At 43.0% G+C, this 24,895-nt stretch overlaps 1 protein-coding gene across 1 annotated transcript in view; it reads right to left on the reverse strand.

The window, feature by feature from the left end:
- Window positions 1-4,060: 4,060 nt before the first annotated feature.
- LOC311129905 (scm-like with four MBT domains protein 2) overlaps window positions 4,061-24,895 on the reverse strand; it is a 37,861-nt gene continuing 17,026 nt past the window's right edge. Inside the window, exons 6-22 of the mRNA XM_084162444.1 lie at window positions 16,705-16,793; window positions 14,259-14,502; window positions 13,109-13,206; window positions 11,939-12,040; window positions 11,562-11,792; window positions 10,833-10,959; window positions 10,630-10,743; window positions 10,471-10,513; window positions 9,724-9,791; window positions 8,633-8,772; window positions 7,867-7,976; window positions 7,518-7,693; window positions 7,380-7,424; window positions 7,074-7,234; window positions 6,063-6,335; window positions 5,725-5,853; window positions 4,061-5,519 (exon numbers count right to left, since the gene is read on the reverse strand). Coding sequence (XP_084018570.1) covers window positions 5,379-5,519; window positions 5,725-5,853; window positions 6,063-6,335; window positions 7,074-7,234; window positions 7,380-7,424; window positions 7,518-7,693; window positions 7,867-7,976; window positions 8,633-8,772; window positions 9,724-9,791; window positions 10,471-10,513; window positions 10,630-10,743; window positions 10,833-10,959; window positions 11,562-11,792; window positions 11,939-12,040; window positions 13,109-13,206; window positions 14,259-14,502; window positions 16,705-16,793 — 2,291 coding nt within the window. The 3' untranslated portion in view covers window positions 4,061-5,378. The remainder of the gene's footprint in view (window positions 5,520-5,724; window positions 5,854-6,062; window positions 6,336-7,073; window positions 7,235-7,379; window positions 7,425-7,517; window positions 7,694-7,866; window positions 7,977-8,632; window positions 8,773-9,723; window positions 9,792-10,470; window positions 10,514-10,629; window positions 10,744-10,832; window positions 10,960-11,561; window positions 11,793-11,938; window positions 12,041-13,108; window positions 13,207-14,258; window positions 14,503-16,704; window positions 16,794-24,895) is intronic.

A 24,895-nucleotide genomic window follows, 5' to 3' on the forward strand; every position in this document is an offset into this window, starting at 1 on the left:
GTATGTATAAGCTGGAAGTAGAGGCCTAAGCATTGTTGTTCACTAGTTTTATGGAAGGGGTGGTGGGGTTGGAAAGTAATAAAGGGAAATATATTTTAAAAAAGGATATGTATGTATGTATGTATGTATGTATGTATATATATATATATATATATATATATATATATATATATATATATATATATATATATATATATATATATATATATATATATACATACACATATATATATATATTTGCGAGAGAAGAAAAACATATGGGGATTGGAAGTGATGCAGACAATTACATTGATGGAAATTACAATCTATCTGCAATATTAAAGCTGATCTACCCCCCCCAAAAAATATAAATAAATGTTCTGAAACTCGTCAGTCTATTCTTGTTCTGAAAAATGAAGGCTATTCCATGCGAGAAATTGCCAAGAAACTAAAGATCTTGTACAACGCTGTGTACTACTCCCTTCACAGAACAGCGCAAACTGGCTCTAACCAGAATAGAAAGAGGAGTGGGAGGACCTGGTGCACAACTGAGCAAGAGGACAAATACATTAGAGTGTCTAGTTTGAGGAACAGGCGCCTCACAGGTCCTCAACTGGCAGCTTCATTAAATAGTACCCGCAAAACACCAGTCTCAACGTCAACAATGAAGAGGCGACTGCGGGATGCTGACCTTCTAGGCAGAGTTGCAAAGAAAAAGCTATATCTCAGACTGGCCAATAAAAAGACACTGGACTTTTTCTTTGTTTCTGGCCATTTTGATCCTGTAATCGAACCCACAATTGCTGATGCTCCAGATACTCAACTAGTCTCAAGAAGGTCAGTTTTATTGCTTCTTTAAATAAGCACAACAGTTTTCAGCTGTGCTAACATAATTGCAAAAGGGTTTTCTAATGATCAATTAGCCCTTTAAAATGATAAACTTGGATTAGCAAACACAACATGCCATTGGAACACAGGACTGATGGTTGCTGATAATGGGCCTCTGTACGTCTATGTAGATATTCCATTAGAAATCAGCCGTTTCCAGCTACAATAGCCATTTACAACATTAACAATGTCTACACTGTATTTCAGACCAATTTGATGTTATTTTAATGGACAAAAAAATGTAGAGGTCTGTAATTTTTATCATAGGTACACTTCAACTGTGAGAGACGGAATCTAAAACAAAAATCCAGAAAATCATATTGTATGATTTTTAAGTAATTCATTTGCATTTTATTGCATGACATAAGTATTTGATCACCTACCAACCAGTAAGAATTCCGTCTCTCACAGACCTGTTAGTTTTTCTTTAAGAAGCCCTCCTGTTCTCCACTCATTACCTGTATTAACTGCACCTGTTTGAACTCGTTACCTGTATAAAAGACACCTGTCCACACACTCAATCAAACAGACTCCAACCTCTCCACAATGGCCAAGACCAGAGAGCTGTGTAAGGACATCAGGGATAAAATTGTAGACCTGCACAAGGCTGGGATGGGCTACAGGACAATAGGCAAGCAGCTTGGTGAGAAGGCAACAACTGTTGGCGCAATTATTAGAAAATGGAAGAAGTTCAAGATGACGGTCAATCATCCTCGGTTTGGGGCTCCATGCAAGATCTCACCTCGTGGGGCATCAATGATCATGAGGAAGGTGAGGGATCAGCCCAGAACTACACGGCAGGACCTGGTCAATGACCTGAAGAGAGCTGGGACCACAGTCTCAAAGAAAACCATTAGTAACACACTACGCCGTCATGGATTAAAATCCTGCAGCGCACGCAATGTCCCCCTGCTTAAGCCAGCGCATGTCCAGGCCCGTCTGAAGTTTGCCAATGACCATCTGGATGATCCAGAGGAAGAATGGGAGAAGGTCATGTGGTCTGATGAGACAAAAATAGAGCTTTTTGGTCTAAACTCCACTCGCCGTGTTTGGAGGAAGAAGAAGGATGAGTACATCCCCAAGAACACCATCCCAACAGTGAAGCATGGAGGTGGAAACATCATTCTTTGGGGATGCTTTTCTGCAAAGGGGACAGGACGACTGCACCGTATTGAGGGGAGGATGGATGGGGCCATGTATCGCGAGATCTTGGCCAACAACCTCCTTCCCTCAGTAAGAGCATTGAAGATGGGTCGTGGCTGGGTCTTCCAGCATGACAACGACCCGAAACACACAGCCAGGGCAACTAAGGAGTGGTTCCGTAAGAATCATCTCAAGGTCCTGGAGGTTCCCAGACCTGAACCCAATAGAAAATCTTTGGAGGGAGCTGAAAGTCCATATTGCCCAACGACAACCCCGAAACCTGAAGGATCTGGAGAAGGTCTGTATGGAGGAGTGGGCCAAAATCCCTGCTGCAGTGTGTGCAAACCTGGTCAAGACCTACAGGAAACGTATGATCTCTGTAATTGCAAACAAAGGTTTCTGTACCAAATATTAAGTTCTGCTTTTCTGATGTATCAAATACTTATGTCATGCAATAAAATGCAAATTAATTACTTAAAAATCATACAATGTGATTTTCTGGATTTTTGTTTTAGATTCCGTCTCTCACAGTTGAAGTGTACCTATGATAAAAATTACAGACCTCTACATGCTTTGTAAGTCGGAAAACCTGCAAAATCGGCAGTGTATCAAATACTTGTTCTCCCCACTGTATATATTTTACACACATACATGTATATATATAGTGTATGTACATGAAGGCAGGGTAAAGTGACTAGGCAACAGGATAGATAATAATAAGAGTAAAATAAAGAACAGAGTAGCAGCAGCATGTGATGAGTGTAAAAGTGTGTGTGTGCGTAATGTGTATGTATGTGTGTTTGTGTTGTGTCAGCCTGCATGTGTGTGTGGGCGTATGTAGTATATGGGAATGTGTGTGGGTTTTGTGCGGGACTGTCAATGTAGTGTGTGTGAGTGAGTGTGTATATTAACCAACATACATTTACTGAAAACGGTATAGCCTAATAATTCTCATTTGATTGTTGTCCCTCACTCCCTCTTTCTTTATCTTTCTTACTGAACGACCAGAGCAGTGCTGTCGTGACCCAGATATAGGCCTGCTGCAATGGGAGTGCTGTTGTGTGAGAGCACAGAGAGGTGGTTAACCACTCACAATTTCACACTCTTCTTCCCCTCAGTGCTCTCTGTTTCCCAGGCCTGTACAGTCTATCACAGTTGAGTCCTGACACACACTACTGCTGCTCTATATGAATGGAGATAAGGAGGTCTTCCCATGAGCCACTTACCTGGGACCATATCCAATCACAACCCTCCATCTTAACTGACAGGCCTCTCAACACTTGCCAAAAATGAACTAAGGAAATAGAAGACATGGCAAGGATCGAAGCCATTTTGAAGATTTGACAAAACATTGTCGTTGTCTGTAGTTGCCAGCTCTTACTTTCAATATTGAGCTATTGTGTTATCAAAAGAGTTACTATCACATTCACTGTTTGAATGCATTAAAATCATCGACTGACTTCAGAAGATAATGTCTGAAATTGCCACTTGTACATGAGATAATAAAATGCCGCTTTTTTTATTTAAACCAGTTAAACGGTTGTTTACTACTCTGCAATCAAAATGTATCCCGGTTGTTTCCAGATATAGCTGGGAAAAGGGAAAATCATGCAAAACAGACGTTAGAAATTGTGTTGCCAGGCAACCATTTGAGGTAGCGGTTGATTCAACTGCTTTTCAGACTGGCTCAATCGAAAGTGTCAGAGTTGGTGTGTGTATGTGCTATTGAATTAATTCAACTGTGCAGTAACAGAAAATTGGTGAATCACGACTCATCTTACTGCTGTGAAATACCCTCATCTCAATATGTACTGTCTGTATTAAATTAAATGTATATTACATTAAGAACATGCTACAGTCTTGGAAATACAATAGGCTACTAGTCACTGCCTGTATGAAGAATCACAATGAAATCCAATCAGTAATGAAATGGTTATTACTACCTATGTACTTCATTCAGGCCTACCCTCCAGCGAGTTTATGCATGGTAAAAAAAACAACACCTTGATGAATTCTTAATCTATATAAAAACTAGAAAACAAAGCATCACTACAAAATCAGTAGAAATTTATTTTCTTATCAACACTTATCAAAAATATCTGCACCGCATTTTGCATAGATGGATACCAAATATTTTACATTGTTAAAACAACTTATTAAAGTGAAAAGTCCAAAACAAAAAGAGGGTTTAGCTAATTCAGGACTTTGGTCACACTGTAGATACTATCAACAAACTATCTATTTCTAAGCAACAGACTATCTGTTGATAAGCAACTGCTTGCTAAGGTTAGGGTTAGGGTACGGTTTAGAATAAGGGTTAGGATAAGGTTTAGGTTAGAGTTAGGGCTAGTAGATAGTTAGTTAAAATGTTACTGATAGTCTGTAGATAGTCTGTAGCGCATCTACAGATGGACTATCCAATTAAAGTGTTACCAGGATTTTCTACAATCTGTTAATGAGAAAATGCAGCAGACCTACTATTTCCCTATGTACACAAGAAAAAACAGATAATTTAATAACAGGACTAAATTAATATTGACTGGAATAACTCATGAACATCCTTAAATACATATTTGAAACCAAAGACTTTCAATAGCCTATCAACTCTCTCTCTGAATATAGTTTTCTTACAACCAAATAAGATATATTATTCCTATTCAATAAGGAATACAATAAATATTGCAAATATATTATTGTAAGTTACTAACCAATTTTTGTTAATCAAATATATTAACCTAATTTACTTAAATATAACAAAGAGAGAAAACATTTAACAAATATTTAATAACATTTGTTCATAACTTAAACACTGTCAGGGCCATCAGTCTCAAACAGCATGTAAAAACAAAAAAAAAGATATTCCAAGAAAATAATCCTCAATTTCAAAATGTTCCAAGAACATAATCCTCAATTTCGATCAGTTTCTTCACAGATCTGTATTCCATATGGATTTACTCATATGTACCGTACTCAACTATCCACAGTTGACTGATCCTTCCACACAGTACTGTGGAAATCTGAACCTTCCAACCCATCTCTGCCTGCTGTCGCAAATGAGGATGATGTCCTGAGCTCCGTATGTGGGTAGCTCCTCCTCTGCTTTCTCTGACGTCACTTCCTTCTCTATGTGACATCAGTAATCCACGGGAAAGTGGCCGGGTAATCCATGTCCAGAATTTCAGAATTCCTAAGCGACAGCATTACCAGTTTTCCCACTTTCCTCCAAGCCTTCCAGACCAGGTAATCCCAGACTTGGCATTAAGCCAAATCATCTCTCCTCCTCTTCCTCAGATGAAGGTGTACTGGGTGAGGCATCTCCAGACAGTCTGTTCCCTACAGGGTAAAGGTGCCAGGTCAGACGCCAAGGATCAGTTGGCGTACTGGGCATAGAAGGCCACCTTGACGCGCTCTATCTGGTGACACAGCTTGATGGCTGGACCCAGCTTCAGCTCCATACACTCCTGGACTGTGGGCAGGGTCAGCAACAACAACGCCTGGCCATCTATGTCCTGCAGAGAGAAAGAGAGAATACGATAAGAGCGAGTGAGTGAGTGAGTGAGAGAACATGAGAGTGAGAGAGAGGATGACGATGTTAATGACAATGTGAAGACAGAATCTGTACATCAAACAAGAAAGTGTGTTGTTTTGGGGACGTGTGTGTGTGTGTGTGTGTGTGTGCATGTATTTTAGAGTGTGTGCACAGTGTGTTTGTACCTGCTCCTGGAAGATCTTGGCGAGAGCAGCACAGTCAGTGGAGGTGATGAAGGTGACCACGTCGTCTACGGACCACTCCAGAGGGTTCCTCTCCAACACCAGCTGGCACTCCTCCTCACTATACTCCACCTGCAGGACCACAGGACACATGGCCAGAAAGATGAATCTACATACAGGGCCTATATCGACTGAATAGGACATCAGGACGTCATTCACTGACCATACCTGGGGCACCGGCCAACAGGGAGTCAAAAAAGTACTCATCAAATACTAAATCACATCTTCATTAATGTGGGTCTGTGTATGTGTTTGTCTCTGCGTGTAGCATTCTATCTCACCTGCATCTCCTGTCTCTTGGGTGGGTGGTACTTGTTTCCCTGGTTATATGACAGAGACCGAGTGCTCCGCCTCCTGCTTTCAGGACCCTCATGGCTGCCCGAAGCTATGCCGGTATGGGTGGCCCTGCGTAGCGTCACGGCACGCCGCGGCCGGCTGTTAGCCACCTCCACAGAGGAAGTGTCTGTGTGGTCCTCTCGCGGCTCAGAGCTGGTGCCTTCTTCACTGCCCGACTGCAACATAAGATCCTCTTCATCATCATCTTCATCACTGTCCTGTAGGGAGTTATATGGTCAATCTTAGTGCAGTGACAATCAAGTCCATTATAAAATAGAGAGAGACGCGAAGAGGGAGAAAGAGAGAGAAAGAAAGAAAGAGAGAAAGAAAGAAAGAGAGAGACAGAAAGAAAGAAAGAAAAAACAGAAAGAAAGAAAGAAAGAAAGAAAGAAAGAAAGAAAGAAAGAAAGAAAGAAAGAAAGAAAGAAAGAAAGAAAGAAAGAAAGCGAGAGAGAGAGAAAGATAAAGAGAGGGGGAGGGGAACACAGATAGTAGATATGTATTTGTATTTATTATGGATCCCCATTAGCTGGGGTCCAGCAACATTAAGGCAGTTCATGCAATTTTAAAAACATTACAATACATTCACAACACACTGTGTGCCCTCAGGCCCCTACTCCACCACTACCACATATCTACAGTACAAAATCCATGTGTACGTGTGTGACTGAGGGCACCAGCATTTACTCTTATACACATGACATAGAGAGACATGTAGAGAGCGACAGACAGACCGAAATAGAGAGAGAGACAGACCGAAATAGAAAGAGAGAGAGACAGACCGAAATAGAAAGAGAGACAGACATACAGAGAAGAGAGAGCGAGAGAGAGAGAGAGAGAGAGAGACCGAAATAGAAAGAGAGACAGACATACAGAGAAGAGAGAGCGAGAGCGAGAGCGAGAGAGCGAGAGAGCGAGAGAGAGAGAGAAGAGAGCGAGAGAGAGATCTGTCAGACCTGTGGTGACCCTGCAGGAGTGTAGTCCACTGCAGACGAGCGTCGTTTCTTCTGGACAAAGATGGCCTTCCTCTTCTTCCGGCGTCGTGTGGGTTTGGCCTCCAGACTCTCCTCTCCTCCAAACGGCTTAGACAGCTTCCTCTTCTTACCGTAGTAATATGCTGGGGACACAACACTCAATACAGTTCATATTGGCTCAATTCTGACGCAGGTTAGCTATTAATTTAAAGGGGGTTTTAATCAAACAAATGGATGTGTGTATTTTCGTGTGTGTGTGTGTTTTTTGTGACAGACACACAAACTCACACTTGTAGAAAATTACTGTATTTGTTCGCGCACGCACACACCAACCTACAAACATATATGAAGTTGATCTTAGTTCCCATAAACAGAAACCCACACATAAACACACATGTACAGTAACCACACCCTACACACACTTACTGTATTTGGTCTTGGTCTGCATGGCGCAGTTCTCAGGGCACTTGTCTGTGACTTGGACGGGGCTGAAGAGGTTGGGACAGCACTGCAGCTTCACACACACTTTACGACAGAAGTCTGGGATCTGCTCTGCCAGACGCACGATCCGGATGGACGATCGATACGTCTTCCCTTTGTATCTAAGGAGTGGAGTGAAACATCAGTGTCAGCTCAGGCCAATAGTATTATTCATACAGGACCTTGCATGTTTACGAGGAGCATGCATGTTCTGATGTGGCTTGTCTTGTGACTTTGTAAAATGGGTCCTAATGGTCTTTCCAATCCTGGTCGAGCTCCTCCAGGTGGGACTCACTTGGCTTTGAGGGTCTCCTCGTGGCAGTCCCAGTGCTGGTCCTCTACATCCTGTAGCTCCCTCAGGACACGCCCAGGCTTGTAGGCTGCATTGATCAGCATGCTCAGCACCTGCATGGGGACACACAGGAGATAACTGTGGAAGCTGAACACCATACTGAACACACTTTCTTTAAGACATTTTTTCTCTCTAGTTTTCAAGTTAACGTGACACGAAAACTAGAGAACAACTAAAACCAGTAGAACACAAACACACAAACCTGCAAACACACTTAAATGAGCAAGGACACACATTCACACACTCACACTAGGGGGTATCTAGGGAAATTAAAGGCTGTTTTTGCTGAGTTACTGCGCACGCGCGTGTGTGTGTGTGTGTAAACAGAAATGACTGACAGTTCACATTCAACTGAAGCTGCTGCTGAGAGACTGCAGGTGGTTAACAAGACATTTCCTTCTCTCTCTCTCTCCCTCCCTCCCTCCCCTCTCCAGTCCTTTAATTAGGCATATGCCTCTCTACCTCCTCCAGAATATGTTGTTAGTTTTTCTGATCCCCTAGGGCTCTGGTCAAAAGTTGTTAGTTTTTCTGATCCCTTAGGGCTCTGGTCAAAAGTTGTTAGTTTTTCTGATCCCTTAGGGCTCTGGTCAAAAGTTGTTAGTTTTTCTGATCCCTTAGGGCTCTGGTCAAAAGTTGTTAGTTTTTCTGATCCCTTAGGGCTCTGGAATAGATTTGGGTGCAACCAGTAGGTTGATGTTCCTCTACCTACCTCTTTGAGGACCAGAGTGCATTTCCCCGGCCCTACAGCCTGTGGCAGCTCAGCGATGCGGCCCTTGTTCAGGTAAGGGCCAGAGAAACAGCGGTGGTTCACATAGATCCTGGAGCAGCAGTATCTCCCATTGGCTGAGCCTGGGGAGGAGAGAGAAGCATCACGGGACATCAGACAATCCGCCAATAACAGACAGATATAAGAACGTCAGGCAGCCTATCAAGTTTAATCTCTTGATAGACTATATAGAAGTCCAATTAGTGAGAAAAAAAATCTGAATTGGGCTGCGTTTAGACAGGCAGCCCAATTCTGATGTATGTTTTTACTAATTGGCCTTTTGACCAATCAGATCAGCGCTGAAAAAGATGTGACGTAAAATGATCTGATGTGATTGTTCAAAAGACCAATTAGTGGAACAAATATCAGAATTGGGCGGCCTGTGTAAAAGCAGCCTAACACTTACATTATGTATGACTTTTGTTATAAAACTCCACTGCACTGCCTTGTTAATGAGGCTTGTATAGAGGTGTGCTCTACATAACAATGCAGTGTGATTCCACACCTCAGTTTACACTTTGTTACTCATACACCTGTAATTGCACAGCTCCGGTTGAATAGTGATTAGACAAATTATAAATATATAGAAGGGCATGGGCCTCTTATGGACACAACACTGATGCACCCCCCACACGCGCACACACACACACACACACACACACACTTAATAAATAAACATAACAATGGCTGTGTAAAATGTTGAGAGGAGTATGTGCTAACAGAAGTGTAATATTGATTAAAATGTAGAGGTTTGTTAGAAAGCAACACTTTTCTGAGACAAGCTGTGAGGTACCAATCAGCGATTGTGAAGCGCAACTGTTAGGCAGACGAAGGTTGTTTGCTCATAAATATGAATCTGCTTTGAAACAGGTGTGGCTAATGAACACAACCCAGGTACACACACACACACACACACACACACACTCATTCTGTTTACAGGGCTTTTCCATGTTAATCATGATCATCATTAACTCTCATTTTCATCAATAGCTGTAAATAAATCATCTCATATTTGAATTATGAATCTTGTTTACCCGTATCCATGGCAACGGGCTCGCAGAGGTTGAGAGGGATTGTCTCCACGGGTTGGGGCGGAGCCAACCTACAGACAGAATGTCAATCAATCCATGAACCAATCAATCAATCAAGTGAACAGCCAAGCCGTCCAATCATTCAATCAACGATACAGCTATTTAAGACCCTGTCAGATTTAGCTTAGTGTGATACATGTCCTTCCCCAAACACTACTGAACCACAATGGAAAAGAATGAGGGATATTGATGAATGAGTCCCTTGGGGGAGAGATATGGTAAAACAGGTTAGACGACAGGGGTTGACAAAGTGTTACTGAAAGCCTCATATGTTGTCTCTGAACGACCACATCCCTGATCCTTCAGAGCTACGTTTCCCAGCCGCTACTGAAACATGTCATTTGTCAATATAACAAATCTGTCCGCTGAAGAAAAGGCAATTTCGAAGTGAACAGTTAGCTACTGTTTCGGTGGAAAGGGTATGGTTTGAGAGAGAGGGGCCTTGAGGCTTTTTAAGGAATCTACTTGAGTGTGTTCTCCATCTAGGGTTTTTTATTGTAAAGTATAAGGCGTGCATTTCTGTGGGTGCTGAAATGGTTTGGCAATGCATTGATTTGTTTTTAGAGTGGAATAGCAATCTGTGTGATGGAACTGTTAAAGTACTGGATGGGGATTTTCAAAAGGGAATGGAATAGTGAGGGTTTTAAATTGGAGTGGTTCTCTGTAGTTTTGGAGCATCAGCGAACTTACTGCTTCTCTGGTTGTACGACGGCAATCTTCTTCTGCTGCTGGCCTGCAATCAACAGAAAATAATAGGGTTTGCACTATGCACAGTGTGTGTGTGTGTGTGTGTGTGTGTGTGTGTGTGTGTATATGTGTGTGTGTGAGAGAGAGATGAGGGATACATACAGACAGGCTTCAGTGGTGGAGTCAAGAGGTAGGCATTGGTCTCACACCATCCTACAGGAAAGATGTCCATGGACTCCACATCCACAATACACTCCGGGACGGACTTAGGCAGACCTGGAGAGGGACAAAAGAGCATGGGGTAAGACAGCTGTCCATGCACGCGCACGAACGCACGTACACACACACACACACACACGTCTCACCTTCCAGTCTGAGCCACAGCAGGCGACCCCTGACCTGTGTGATCTGAGCCACACACACCTCGGTGGGCCTGACAGGGTTAATGGCCTCCAGCCACATGTCTTTAGCGAAGCCTCGGCTCTGCCATGCCTACAGACACAGACAGCCAATGGGATAAACAGTAGACATAACAATGGATCCTTCTGACAATTGAGAGGGAATGTCTGTGTTGTTTATGTATAATCATTATTTTAAAAGGTGCAATATGCAGAAATCGCTCCACCATTTCCTTATGTGACAAAACAAGCAGTCATTGTGTACAGACTCATTGTACCATCTAAACCACTGTGAAAAATATTTTCCATAAGCAAAAATATTGTATTTTCAGCTGTTTGAAACTGGTGTACAAAACCTAAAGTAAAAGACACAAAAACGAAACTTAACGGGATGCATAAAACAGACCCACCGCGTCTTAGACTTGCTTTCAATGAGAATGACAGATCTATGACTGACATTTCTATGTGAATTTGGTCGGGTCGCCCAAAGAGTTACATAATGCAGCTTTAAGGGGGGTGGGGACAGGGATGACAAGAGGGAGATAGATGGAAAGGCAGGAAGGGAGGGGGGAGGAGGGATGGAGAGAAGGATGAGGACAGTGGGGAGAAGAGGCATTGAGAGAGGGAAGAGGAGCGGGATGGAGAGAGAAGGATGAGGCAAGGAATTGAAGGAGGAAGGAAGATAAAGTATCTTACGTCAGGGAAGCATGCGTCAGGGGCGGTCTCAGTCCCACTCTGTTTCAGGTAGTCCGCCCAATCAAAGTCCTGGCTCAGGTAGCCCCTGGGCCGCTCTAGACCAATCCCGTTCTTTAGACACCACTGGACGGGGAGGATGCCCGGCGACTCAGCATGGCACACCAGGGACAGGGGTGTGGCCTCTGGAGTGAGGTCATCCACTGTGACCTGGAAGTAGTGCTCATTGTAGACCTACAGAGAGAAGAGGAGAAAGAATGATGGGGGCGATATAACCATGGCTTCATTAACACATAGAAACACTTTTAAGGGTATGACTAGGTTTGTTTGGTGGGGTTAGATACAGTTGGCTAAGGTTTGAGATGGTCAGGTAGGCTCACCTGTGTGACAGATACAGGGCAGATGTAGAACGGCTCCAATGGCGACACCATCTCCAGCTTCATCCCCGTCCTGAAGGAGTGTTTGATCAGGTCTGCATGGTCCTGAAACAACCGAGTCACAGTGTAAAACACACACGTTATAATGGTCATTGCAAACAGGCTTTGTTAACAAACACTAAAGCAGTGGGGTTAGGCTATATAATGAAAATATGATTACTTTGTCATTACTTACTAGCCTGCTCAACTGCTCAAATATGCTCTGAGTTAGATCAAATAATGCCTATGTGAGTCTAACTAATTGTCTGTGACAGGTGTATTTGACCTATAGAGACAAATATAGCTAGCTAGTATGGTCCTTTAAAACCCACTGCCATGGAGGCGTGAGGCAATCAGACAGGTCCAGCCAGATCACTGTAGTCTGTATGACAGGTACACACCCAGACTTAAGAGGGGCGTGGGAAAGACAGCAGCTTATCACTACACACCCACCACAAACACACACACCATAAACACACACACAATAAACACACCCACACACACAATAAACACACCCACACACACAGATAGGAGCGGAGGTGTCTGAGCCATGTAGCATAAAGATTTTACATTGACATTTCAGTCAATTAGCAGAAGCTCTTACCCAGAGCGACTTACATTAGTGCATTCATCTTAAGATAGCTAGCTGAGACAACAACATATCCCAATTGTAGTAAGTACATTTTCCCTCAACAACGTGGCTATCAGCAAAGTCAGTGCTTTTTTTTTGCCATGGGATTTATTTATGATACTCTTTAAAGAGGTAGGGTTTCAGATTTTTCGGAAGATGGGCACGGACTCCGCTGTCCTGACATTAGGGAGAAGCTTGTTCCACCATTGGGGTGCCAGGACAGAGAAGAGCTTTGACTGGGCTGAGTGAAATCTGATAACATGATATTGTCTGTTAAATGACTGATTGGAACTCAGGGGTTTGACTACATTGATTAAGTGAGTATTTGATTTGTGTAACTGTTTAACCACCAGCCCCACATGGCCTGATAGCACACACAGTAAGAATTGTCATGGGAACTGATGAACCTGCACACCTGAGCAGGCAAGAGTACTCAGGAAGTGGGTTGTGTGTAGAAGCACTTCCTGTGTCACAGGGCTACTTCCTGTGTGGCTGACCCTCACCTTAAACACCTCCAGGGGCAGTGGGTTCTGCTGGGCCTCGCTCCGCGCTGCCTCCAGGGCCTCCTGCCACTCGAGGGCGCTCTTCAGGCCACGCAACTCTGAGACGAGAGAGATGACAGTCAGAGTATAACTCTCAAACTCAGCATCAAATTAAAAGACCTTACAAATCTCTCCCAACTGTTTATTTAAAAGGTATAGTGGAATATTTTGGCTATCAAGACCTTTTTCTACTTGGCATGCTAGCTGTACCTGTAGACCTCTAGTCATTGTGCTAATGCTAGTTAGCAATGGCTCACGAAACGACCTTTAACTTCCTTCATGCAGACATAAAAATGGTATCCATGAGTTCATCTGACTCTGGGTTAGTAGAAAAAGGGCTTCATTGCCAACATCTCACACTATCCCTTTGAGCAAACCTCTCCCAGTGCTTCCCAAATGTTTATATTTTTAAATCAAATGTCATTTCAAGGAATAAGTCTTACAACCACATGACCCTCCCCTTCCCTCCTCCTCCCACTCTCTACAAACTGGCTTAACTGAAACCTGGGACTGGAGAAACTCATATGGAGTTGTACATTTTCCATTTTGTGTTACAACAGTCGACCAGTATATGTATGTCTGAAGGAAAAATATTATGTGTGTCATTGCAAGTGTGAGTGTGTTGCTATGATTGTGACATTGCGTGTGTTGTGTTCTGTGGAAAGGCATTTTTTTATACAAAGTCATCAGTTCTGTAGAAGTTGAAACTGAAAGATCTACATCTCGAATATGAACCGAAGCCACATGTTGAGTCATTCAGAGAGCGAGAGAGCGAGAGAGCGAGAGAGCGAGACAGAGACTTCATAAGGGGGTTTATGATATTGAACAGAGAGAAGGTAATCTCCCAGCTGTTCTGAATGGCGTAAAACATAGTCATAAAAACGTGGGGGGGTAACATTGATCCTCACTACATCAAGGCCACCATTTTATCCTAATCTATGGCTCTCATGGGATATGATTCATAAGTATCCCCTTAATAAACCGTAAGTCCAATAGAGTTGGAGAGTCCTGGAATGTTGCAGGTTTTCGTTTCAGCCCAGCACTAACACTAACACAGCTGAATGTGACCCAGAGCCCCTCACTCCATGCAGTTATGACCCCGCCCCCTTACCTGCTGGGGGCTCCAGTGACAGGCGGTTCTCCTGAGCCCAGCCCAGTGGGCGGAGCCTCACGTCGAGGTAGAACAGCCAGGTGTCGTGGGCGTCGTCTTGGAGACCCACATGGCGCAGGCGGAGCCTCCCGCCGATGTTCTGGGCGACGCGGGAGGCCCAGTAGAGGGAAGGGTCAGTGAGGTCCCGTACCTCCATCACCGAACCCTCCAGAATCAGATCCACTGTGTTCTTCCCCCTCAGAGGCTGGATAGAAGGATGTGGGAGGGGAGGGGAGGGGAGGGGAGGGGAGGGGGAGAGGGAGAATTCAAATATTAAGCTGATCTACCCCAAATAAAACAAATTAAAATGATTTAAAAAATCCAATCTCTGTGTACAGTGCCTTCAGAAAATATTCACACCCCTTTTTCCACATTTTGTTGTGTTGTAGCCTGAATTTAAAATAGATGGTGTCCCCCAGGGCTCGTTTCTAGGCCCTCTCCTCCTCTCTCTATACACCAAGTCACTGGGTCATATCCTCACACGGTCCCTCTTATCATTGCTATGCGGATGACACTCAACTACTTTTCTCCTTCCCCCCTTCTGACACTCCATGGTGTCCCCCTCCCAGAGTGCAAAGAACCTTGGCGTGACCCTGTCGTTCTCTGCAAACATCAAAGCAGTGACTCGCTCCTGCAGGTTCATGCTCTACAACATCCGTAGAGTACTACCCTACCTCACACATGAAGAGGTGCAGGTCCTAATCCAGGCACTTGTCATCTCCCGTCTGGACTACTGCAACTCACTGTTGGCTGGGCTCCCCGCTTGTACCATCAAACCCCTGCAACTTATCCAGAATGCTGCAGCCTTCCCAAGTTCTCCTATGTCACCCCGCTCCTCTGTACACTCCACTGGCTTCCAGTCGAAGCTCGCATCCACTACAAGACCATGGTACTTGCCTACAGAGCAGCAAGAGGAACTACCCCCTCCCTACCTTCAGGCTATGCTCAAACCCTACAGTTTTCAACCCCTTGGTAAAAAAAAGAAAAAAAGGCAGACATTGAATATCCATTTGAGCATGGTGAAGTTATTAATTACACTTTGGATGGTGTATCAATACTGTACACCCAGTCACTACAAAGATACAGGCGTCCTTCCTAACTCAGTTGCAGGAGAGGAAGGAAGCCGCTCAGCGAGGCCAATGGTGACTTTAAAATAGTTACAGAGATTAATGGCTGTGATAGGAGAAAACTGAGGATGGATCAACAACATTGTAGTTACTCCACAATACTAACCTAAAGTACAGAGTGAAAAGAAGGAAGCCTGTACAGCAGGGTTCTTCAATTCCGGTCCTGGAGGGCCGAAACACTTCTGTTTTTTATTTCTACCTGATAGTTAATTGCACTCACCTGGTGTCCCAGGTCTGAATTAGCCCCTGATTAGAAGGAGAGGATGAAAAACAGAGGTGTTTCGGCCCTCCAGGACCGGAATTGAAGATCCCTGCTGTACAGAATAAAAAATATTCCAAAACATGCATCCTGTTTGCAATAAGGCACTAAAGTAAAACTGCATCAAATGTGGCAAAGAAATTAACTATATGTCCTGAATACAAAGCATTATATTTAGGGCAAATCCAACACATCACGGAGTACCACTCTTCATAATTTCAAGCATGGTGGTGGCTGCATCATGTTATGGGTAAGCTTGTCAACGGCAAGGACTAGGGAGTTTTCTTTTTTTGATAAAAAGAAACGGAATAGAGATAAGCACAGGCAAGATTTCTAGAGAGATTCTAGAGGAAAACCTGGTTCAGTCTACGTTCCAACAGACACTGGGAGAAAAATTCACCTTTCACCAGGACAATAACCTAAAACGCAAGGCCAAATATACACTGGAGTTTCTTACCAAGACGACATTGAATGTTCCTGATTGGCCCAGTTACAGTTTTGACTTAAATCGGCTTGAAAATCTATGGCAAGCCTTCAAAGTGGCTGTCTAGCAATGATCAACTATACAAATTTTTAAAGAATGTGCAACATTTGTACAATCCAGGTGTGCAAAGCTCTTAGAGACTTACCCAGAAAGACTCACAGCTGTAATTGCTGCCAAAGGTGATTCTAACATGTGTGAATACTTATGTGAATGAGATATTTCTGTATTTAATTTTCAATACATTTGCAAACATTTCTAAAAACATGTTTTCACTTAGTCATTATGGGGTATTGTGTGTAGATGGGTGAGAGCAAGAATTTTGAATTTAGGCTGTAAGACAACACAATATGGAATAAGTGAAGGGGTATGAATACTTTCTGAAGGCACTGTATGTCTGATTTCCCCTCTTTGAGAGGGAACTGGTATTATCTGGGGTGAAACCTCAGCTCAACATACAGAGCTCAACAGATTAGCTAAAGTTCTAAATGTGTTTCTCTATCTCGTTCTCCGTCCAACGCGCACTGAGACAGTACTCACCCCTTCCAGTAGGTTTGCTGGTGCGGTCCGTGAGCCAGTCAAGTCCTGGATGAGAAAATCTGTCCAGTCACTGTACTTCTCTTTGATGGCTACAAGACAGAACAGAGAGAGAGATAGATGGTCAAATATACTGCAAAACCCTACATGACCATGCACTTACATCTATTAGCACCAGGCTAAGCAGTGAACAACAGTGGAAAACAGTTAGCTACAGAACACTGCAGTATAGAGCAGTCCACATAAACAGGTGTTTAGAGAGATACAATGGGAGTATGGTAGAAGAAGGCAGGCATGAACGAACACATGTATCACCCTCTCCAGAGCCATTTAAACGGCTGGTTCCTGCTCATTTGCATAGGACATGTTTGTTTACTCCACTTTCTGTTTCCCACAGTGCAACAGTAGTGATGTATAATTCATGGTGCATCGTGGGTCTTGATTTGACTTTGACTCCACGCTGACTAGTGACTTCCCACAGGCATACACAGGTCTACCAAAGACAGTACAGTATGAAGATAGGCAGAAAGTGCTTCTCCAATAGAAATCCCCGAACACACTTGTAGGCGATGTCATGGCGACATTGGCTAGCTAAGCTCATGCATAGAAACATGTCATGGGGTTTAACGGTCGTCTCGCACCGAACTGCGCATGTGCAGGCCGTCAAATCAAACGCACTCCTTCGATATAAAGTTGTTTTCCACTAAAATGTAAACGTTTCAGTTTGTCAATTTCACAAGGTTGGAGTAATACCATGTTCAACTACTTAAGACATTGGCTCGAAACTAGGTTGTGCTTTTAGTTTTCAAGAAAATGAACAACTAAGGCAGGGGTGTCAAACTCAATCAGCACAAGGGCCATATTGAAAAAAACTCCAATGATTTGCGGGCCAGACACTGCCATTTGGCGTGCAGCACATTGGCAGTGCTTGCTGTGACTTGTAGTGCAGCGCATCGCGGGCTCTATGGAAGCAGGCCAAAATGAATTGACAACCCAAGTCATTGCATAATTGGCCCAGCGTCGTCCGGGTTTGGCCGGTGTAGGCCGTCATTGTAAATAAGAATTTGTTCTTAACTGACTTGCCTAGTTAAATAAAGGTAAAATAAAAAATAAAAAAATTGTGCAGGCCTTGTGTTTGACACTTGTGAACTAAGGAATAATTTTTTACTTCTCTCATTGACTTCTCAACCCCCCAAAACCGGCCTGGTCTACTTGGTCTGTTTCACAATTGTTCCCAGAAGTCTTGCGATGTTTAGAAACTCTGTGGTTCTACTAAGTCACACATCTCTCTCAAGCAAAACTAGAGTAATCTATTTTTAAATGACAAATTATTCACCCCTCTCCAAATACATCTAATACTCTAGGTTTACAGTCACTGATTGGACGCAAAGATTCAGAGAATATCTGACTCACTGGGGCAAGTTGAAATGAGTCACCGTAGAATGACAAGTGGCCAGCAGTAGCCTATATCATGGAGGATTACACTGCTATCTGTTATTAAGCCAAGCAACACTTAGAAAACAAATAGAATAATTCATTCCTATGGGAGAGAACAGAGGTATTTTTCCCTCATTTTATATTCTCTCATTAGTATATTCTTCTGAAGCCAGATGAGACAGATTTAGAGAAAGTCAATTAATTTTCCTACAAACAAATCTGTCTCGGGACATGGCCGATCCCGTTTTCCATACATGGTGCAAATACAGTTACAAATAATGTCTCTCTGCCCCAGTACATCTCTCCACCACCCCTGGTTAATAATAGTGTTTTTTCCTGTCAGAATATTTTCTTTCCACACACACACACACACACACACATACACACGGTGCTCCTGATGATCTCCGGTGTGCAGAAATAGATAAACTATTTTTACAGATCCTGCTAGATTAGTCATCAAGCCATTTAGAATAGGCCACAGAGCAGAATGCAGGCTGCTCCTTCGCCATCTGAACTTCAGCCCCTCCCCCTCTCTCCCTCCCTCCTTTTTCTGTTCTACCTCCTCGGCTCCCTCCGGTCCAGAGTGTAGTTACAGTACTAGTTTGCATGTAAATAATAATACAAAAAATATATATATATATATCTTGCCCATCCTCCAGGCGATAGACTGAGGCAAATCCTGACTTCCACAAAACAATAACTGCATAATTTACTTTGAAGAGAACCCCCTCTCCCCTTTTCGATCTTTCGTCTTCTCCCCTCCCCCAATCCTCTCCTCTCTTTTCTCTCTCCTCTCCTTGATTTTGCTATACTTGGAGACATCCAAACAAATATCCACCATACAAAAAATATCTGATTTGCATATCCAACAACAAGACATTGTGTAAACAGACAGTGAAGGCTAATTCAAAAGCTTATTTAAGATAATCAAAGTGATTATTAAAAAGAACAAGTCTGGCCTGTATCGTGGCAGGGAGGGATGTTTTTATATGTGATCACAGCAGTACAGCAGATTCTAATCAAGGCTAATGGGACCAAATTAGACTATTTATTCTCAGTCTAACTCACAGTGCTTATCTAGTCATTATTATTACAGTGGCATTGTAAACCACACTATCTACTAAGTCTCCAGGGGATCCTGTAAGACTGAATTAATAGTATAACCATAGACCATATATCAGGGTTTAATATCTATGAGTGTAACAATCTAATAATTTACTGCTAGTACATACAGTGAGGGAAAAAAGTATTTGTTCCCCTGCTGATTTTGTACGTTTGCCCACTGACAAAGACATGATCAGTCTATAATTTTAATGGTAGGTTTATTTGAACAGTGAGAGACAGAATAACAACAAACAAAAATCCAGAAAAACGCATGTCAAAAATGTTATAAATTGATTTGCATTTTAATGAGGGAAATAAGTACTTGACCCCTCTGCAAAACATGACTTAGTACTTGATGGCAAAACCCTTGTTGGCAATCACAGAGGTCAGACGTTTCTTGTAGTTGGCCACCAGGTTTGCACACATCTCAGGAGGGATTTTGTCCCACTCCTCTTTGCAGATCTTCTCCAAGTCATTAAGGTTTTGAGCCTGACGTTTGGCAACTCGAACCTTCAGCTCCCTCCACAGATTTTCTATGGGATTAAGGTCTGGAGACTGGCTAGGCCACTCCAGGACCTTAATGTGCTTCTTCTTGAGCCACTCCTTTGTTGCCTTGGCCATGTGTTTTGGGTCATTGTCATGCTGGAATACCCATCCACGACCCATTTTCAATGCCCTGGCTGAGGGAAGGAGGTTCTCACCCAAGATTTGACAGTACATGGCCCCGTCCATCGTCCCTTTGATGCAGTGAAGTTGTCCTGTCCCCTTAGCAGAAAAACACCCCCAAAGCATAATGTTTCCACCTCCATGTTTGACGGTGGGGATGGTGTTCTTGGGGTCATAGGCAGCATTCCTCCTCCTCCAAACATGGCGAGTTGAGTTGATGCCAAAGAGCTCGATTTTGGTCTCATCTGACCACAACACTTTCACCCAGTTCTCCTCTGAATCATTCAGATGTTCATTGGCAAACTTCAGACGGGCCTGTATATGTGATTTCTTGAGCAGGGGGACCTTGCGGGCGCTGCAGGATTTCAGTCCTTCACGGCGTAGTGTGTTACCTATCGTTTTCTTGGTGACTATGGTCCCAGCTGCCTTGAGATCATTGACAAGATCCTCCAGTGTAGTTCTGGGCTGATTCCTCACCGTTCTCATGATCATTGCAACTCCACGAGGTGAGATCTTACATGGAGCCCCAGGCCGAGGGAGATTGACAGTTATTTTGTGTTTCTTCCATTTGCGAATAATCGCACCAACTGTTGTCACCTTCTCACCAAGCTGCTTGGCGATGGTCTTGTAGCCCATTCCAGCCTTGTGTAGGTCTAAAATCTTGTCCCTGACATCCTCGGGGAGCTCTTTGGTCTTGGCCATGGTGGAGAGTTTGGAATCTGATTGATTGATTGCTTCTGTGGACAGGTGTCTTTTATACAGATAAGAAACTGAGATTAGGAGCACTCCCTTTAAGAGTGTGCTCCTAATCTCAGCTTGTTACCTGTATAAAAGACACCTGGGAGCCAGAAATCTTTCTGATTGAGAGAGGGTCAAATACTTATTTCCCTCATTAAAATGTGAATCAATTTATAACATTTTTGACATGCGTTTTTCTGGATTTTTTGTTATTCTGTCTCTCACTGTTCAAATAAACCTACCATTAAAATTATAAACTGATCATTTCTTTGTCAGTGGGCAAACGTACAAAATTAGCAGGGGATCAAATACTTTTTTCCCCTCACTGTAAGTACCCCATTGTTTAACCAGGTGGGTTGTTGACAACAAACTACCTTCTAGAAAAAAAGCCAAAATACACAAAGTGGAAAGACTAATCAACAGCAGACATGCAGGTGAATGTAATTCATAGTCAGAAATGTAGCTCAATAGTCACTGAATAACAGCCAACAGGACAGACAGACACCTCTCTGTTCTGATAGGCTAAATCATGTGTAGGTGTTTTACGACGGGGGAGACGCACTAGCTTGTGATGATGTTAACCATTAACGTAAAGCCATGTTGATGAGAAGTCAGGAGGGAATAAGAGACAGGCATGAAATATGAATTAACTCAGAGACGTGTTTACAGTAAGTGCGGTGAATTTACTGCCCCCAGGACATAAGGGGTTTAGAGTGTGTGTGTGTGTGTGTGTGTGTGTGTAGGTGGGGTGGGGCATTTGTAAATTGCTGCTATAATGACATGCTTGGCTAAACCTAATAGCACCTGGCTAGGTAGAGAAAAAGACTGCCCTCTAAAAGACTGTCTCACACTAAATACATCCAGCACTAGTTATATAATCATTCTGAAAATGGAGACAAGCAAATGAGATTGGGATATGGGACTACACCCATCCACACCATACTACACACACACACACACACACACACACACACACAAAGCAAATACAAAGCTGTTGCAAATCAGGTGGTGGAGATGGGAGGATTGGTAATTTGGGTATCAAATCAGTCCTGGCCTGCTCTTTCTGAGTGCCTTGTGTTAACTTGGCTCGTCTTTGACCAGGATGATGCGTGTGTGTAGTCCTTCCTGCCAACTAAGGATTAACTCATGCACTATTAAGGACAGAGGCAGGTCACACACACACACACACACACACACACACACACACACACACACACACACACACACAGCTGTAAGCCTGAGCCCCATCTCAGAGCCTCATCTCTAGCAGGTCCTGGCAGGAAGGAGTGAGTGTGGCGAATGCATTATGCAAATGACCTCTGTGGGGTTCTGAGAGCAGCGCTGTTATCACATGACTAAACTTGTGATACACTCAAAGCTCCTGACACAAACACACACAGGAATGCAAACAAATATGAAAAGATACACACACACACACAGGGCTTGCATATGCAGCCAAATATTTTGCTGTGCGAAATTTGCTGTGCGAAATTGGAAAAATGTAAAGCGTAACAATATTTAGCTGCAACACTGCTCAAACAAGACAGGCTGAAGCCCTGCCCCCTGTCACTCAACAGGCAGGCAGCACATAGACAGCTCCTCCACGCTGTGCCTGTTTCTCTCAGCATGCACTCAACAGATTGTTCCAAAACAACAACGATGCTGCTTTCCACATTGCTTCTAAATATGAATCCACATCTTCTCTATTATAATAATAGTTTGTGAATCTTGCTCTTTGCAAAACGCCAGTTAGTTAGTCTAAGGAAATTGGCATGTGCCTAAAGCTCATCGTTAATGCTACCTTTACCTAAATGCACTAGCTAGGGCAAAGCAAACGTTAGCTCTAATACAGGCTGCTACCAGTGATGGTGTAGATCAGCATGTTTTTTGTGCAAAGAGCATGTTCTGAATCAGATAGCCTATTCTAAACTCTTTGTCTAAATATAACTATGCATCTATTCAAATGCTATTAGGGTACCCTGGGAAACACTGACCAGCACTTTGGTTCCTACCCTGTCATAAATCCTACCTAATTTGTTGTCATGCCAAACACCAACCATAGAATTAGAATAATCATTATATTTCTATGATTCCAACCGCTCACCGAAGTGTTTTAATCTACACTGAACAAGAAGCCAGATGGGGAGGTCCTGGGCTGGCATGGTTACACAAGTCTGCGGTTGTGAGGCCGGTTGGACGTACTGCCAAATTCTCTAAAACGATGTTGGAGGTGGCTTATGGTAGCGAAATGAACATTCAAGTCTATCGCAACAGCTCTGGTGGACATTCCTGCAGTCAGCATGCCAATTGCATTCTCCCTCAAAACTTGAGACATCTGTGGCATTGTGTTGTGTGACAAAACTGCACATTTTAGAGTGGTGCGCCTAACTTCACCAGTGCTACCAATAAAAAATGTTAATTTAGAGCCCTGCACACACACACACACACTGGTAATTCTGGAGTAGGAATCCTGGTGAATTCTGAGAATGTGTTGTAGAATGTGCCGAGCTGGCAGTGTCAGCCATGTCTAGACAAGCTAAGATCCTAGGCTGAGACACCTGCTGTCTAGTGGAAAACCGTCTGAGAGTTTCATGTTCGTAATACACACTGGTGGAACAGGAAGATGATATGCACATCCTAAACTTGAGTATACCGGTGCTAGGATAAAAAATGATGAGTCATTCTTGAATTGCGATGGTAAATGCTGTTCCTTGACTTTGGCACCATGCAAAAACAATTTAAAATGACAAAAACATAACAAATAACACATTTTCTGTTTTATTTAACTGTTATTTATTAAGAAAACATTCGTTTATTAGGTACACCACCCCGTTCACGAAAATGGTTCACTCCTAGACAGTGTGTCACGTGGCCGTGGCTTGCTATATAAAGTAGGCAGACAGCCATCGAGGCATTCAGTTACTGTTCGATTGAACGTTAGAATGGGAATAACTAGTGACCTAAGCGACTTTGAGCATGGTATGAACGTCTGTGCCAGGCGCACCAGTTCTAGCATCTCAGAAACGGCCGGCCTCTTGGGCTTTTCACACATGACAGTGTCTAAGGTTTACCGAGAATGGTGCAACAAACAAAAAACATCCAGTCAGCGGCAGTCCTGTGGGCATCAGCTCGCTGATGAGAGAGGTCGAAGGAGAACGGCAAGAATCGTGCAAAATAACAGGCGGGCCACAAACAGGCAAATAACGGCGCAGTACAACAGTGGTGTGCAGAATGGAATGCACAACTCGTCGGTCCTTGTCACGGATGGGCTATTGCAGCAGATCACACCGGGTTCCACTCCTATCAGCTAAAAACAATAAGCAGCAGCTCCAGTGGGCACGCAATCCCGGTTCCTGTTTCGTCATGCTGATGGCAGGATTTGGCGTAAGCAGCATGAGTAAAGTAAAGATACCTTAATAGAAAATTACTCAAGTAAAAGTCAAAGTCACCCAGTAAAATCCTACTTGAGTAAAAGTCTAAAAGTATTTGGTTTAAAAAAATACTTAAGTATCAAAAGTAAATTTAATTGCTAAAATATATACTAAGTAAAAGTATAAATAATTTTAAATTCCTTATTTTAAGCAAACCAGACTGCACCATTTTCTTGTTTTTATTTATTTATAGATAACACTAATTTACAAACGAAGCATGTGTTTAGTGAGTCTGCCAGATAAGAGGCAGTAGGGATGACCAGGGATGTTCTCTTAAATTAGACCATTTCTCCTGTCCTGCTAAGCATTCAAAATGTAACGAGTACTTTTGGGTGGCAGGGAAAATGTATGGAGTAAAAAGTACACCACTGACACAGACACACACGTTCTAAAGTTATATTCTGAACTCTGCCCCCCTCATCTCTCTCCTCTCCAGTTAAGACAGAGCCTATAAACAACAGTGAGACTGACTACCACAGAATGTGTGTATGTAGGTCCTTTATACTGCAACACATCTATTTGTATGCATTGTAGAAACTACTGGAGGCTAGCAAATTGTCTTGTCCCACTGGTGACGTGTAGAGGTGTAGTGACATGGTTTGGAGATTTAGAGATAGATAAGCCTATATATTATTTTGAATAATGAACAAAAGTATTTAATATATTGTATAGATCAACAAAACAAGGAAGGCTATTAAAATACTTTCTTTTTTTAAACTAGTATAATGTGTGTCCATCAGTTTTATGTTATTGGTGTTACCACCTTGAAAATCACTGATTACAAGGACCTTGAGCATTCTCTCCAGTGGCAAACTGTT

This window comes from Coregonus lavaretus (genome assembly GCF_964263955.1).
Source record: "Coregonus lavaretus genome assembly, chromosome: 5".
In the NCBI taxonomy this organism is placed as follows: domain Eukaryota; kingdom Metazoa; phylum Chordata; class Actinopteri; order Salmoniformes; family Salmonidae; genus Coregonus; species Coregonus lavaretus.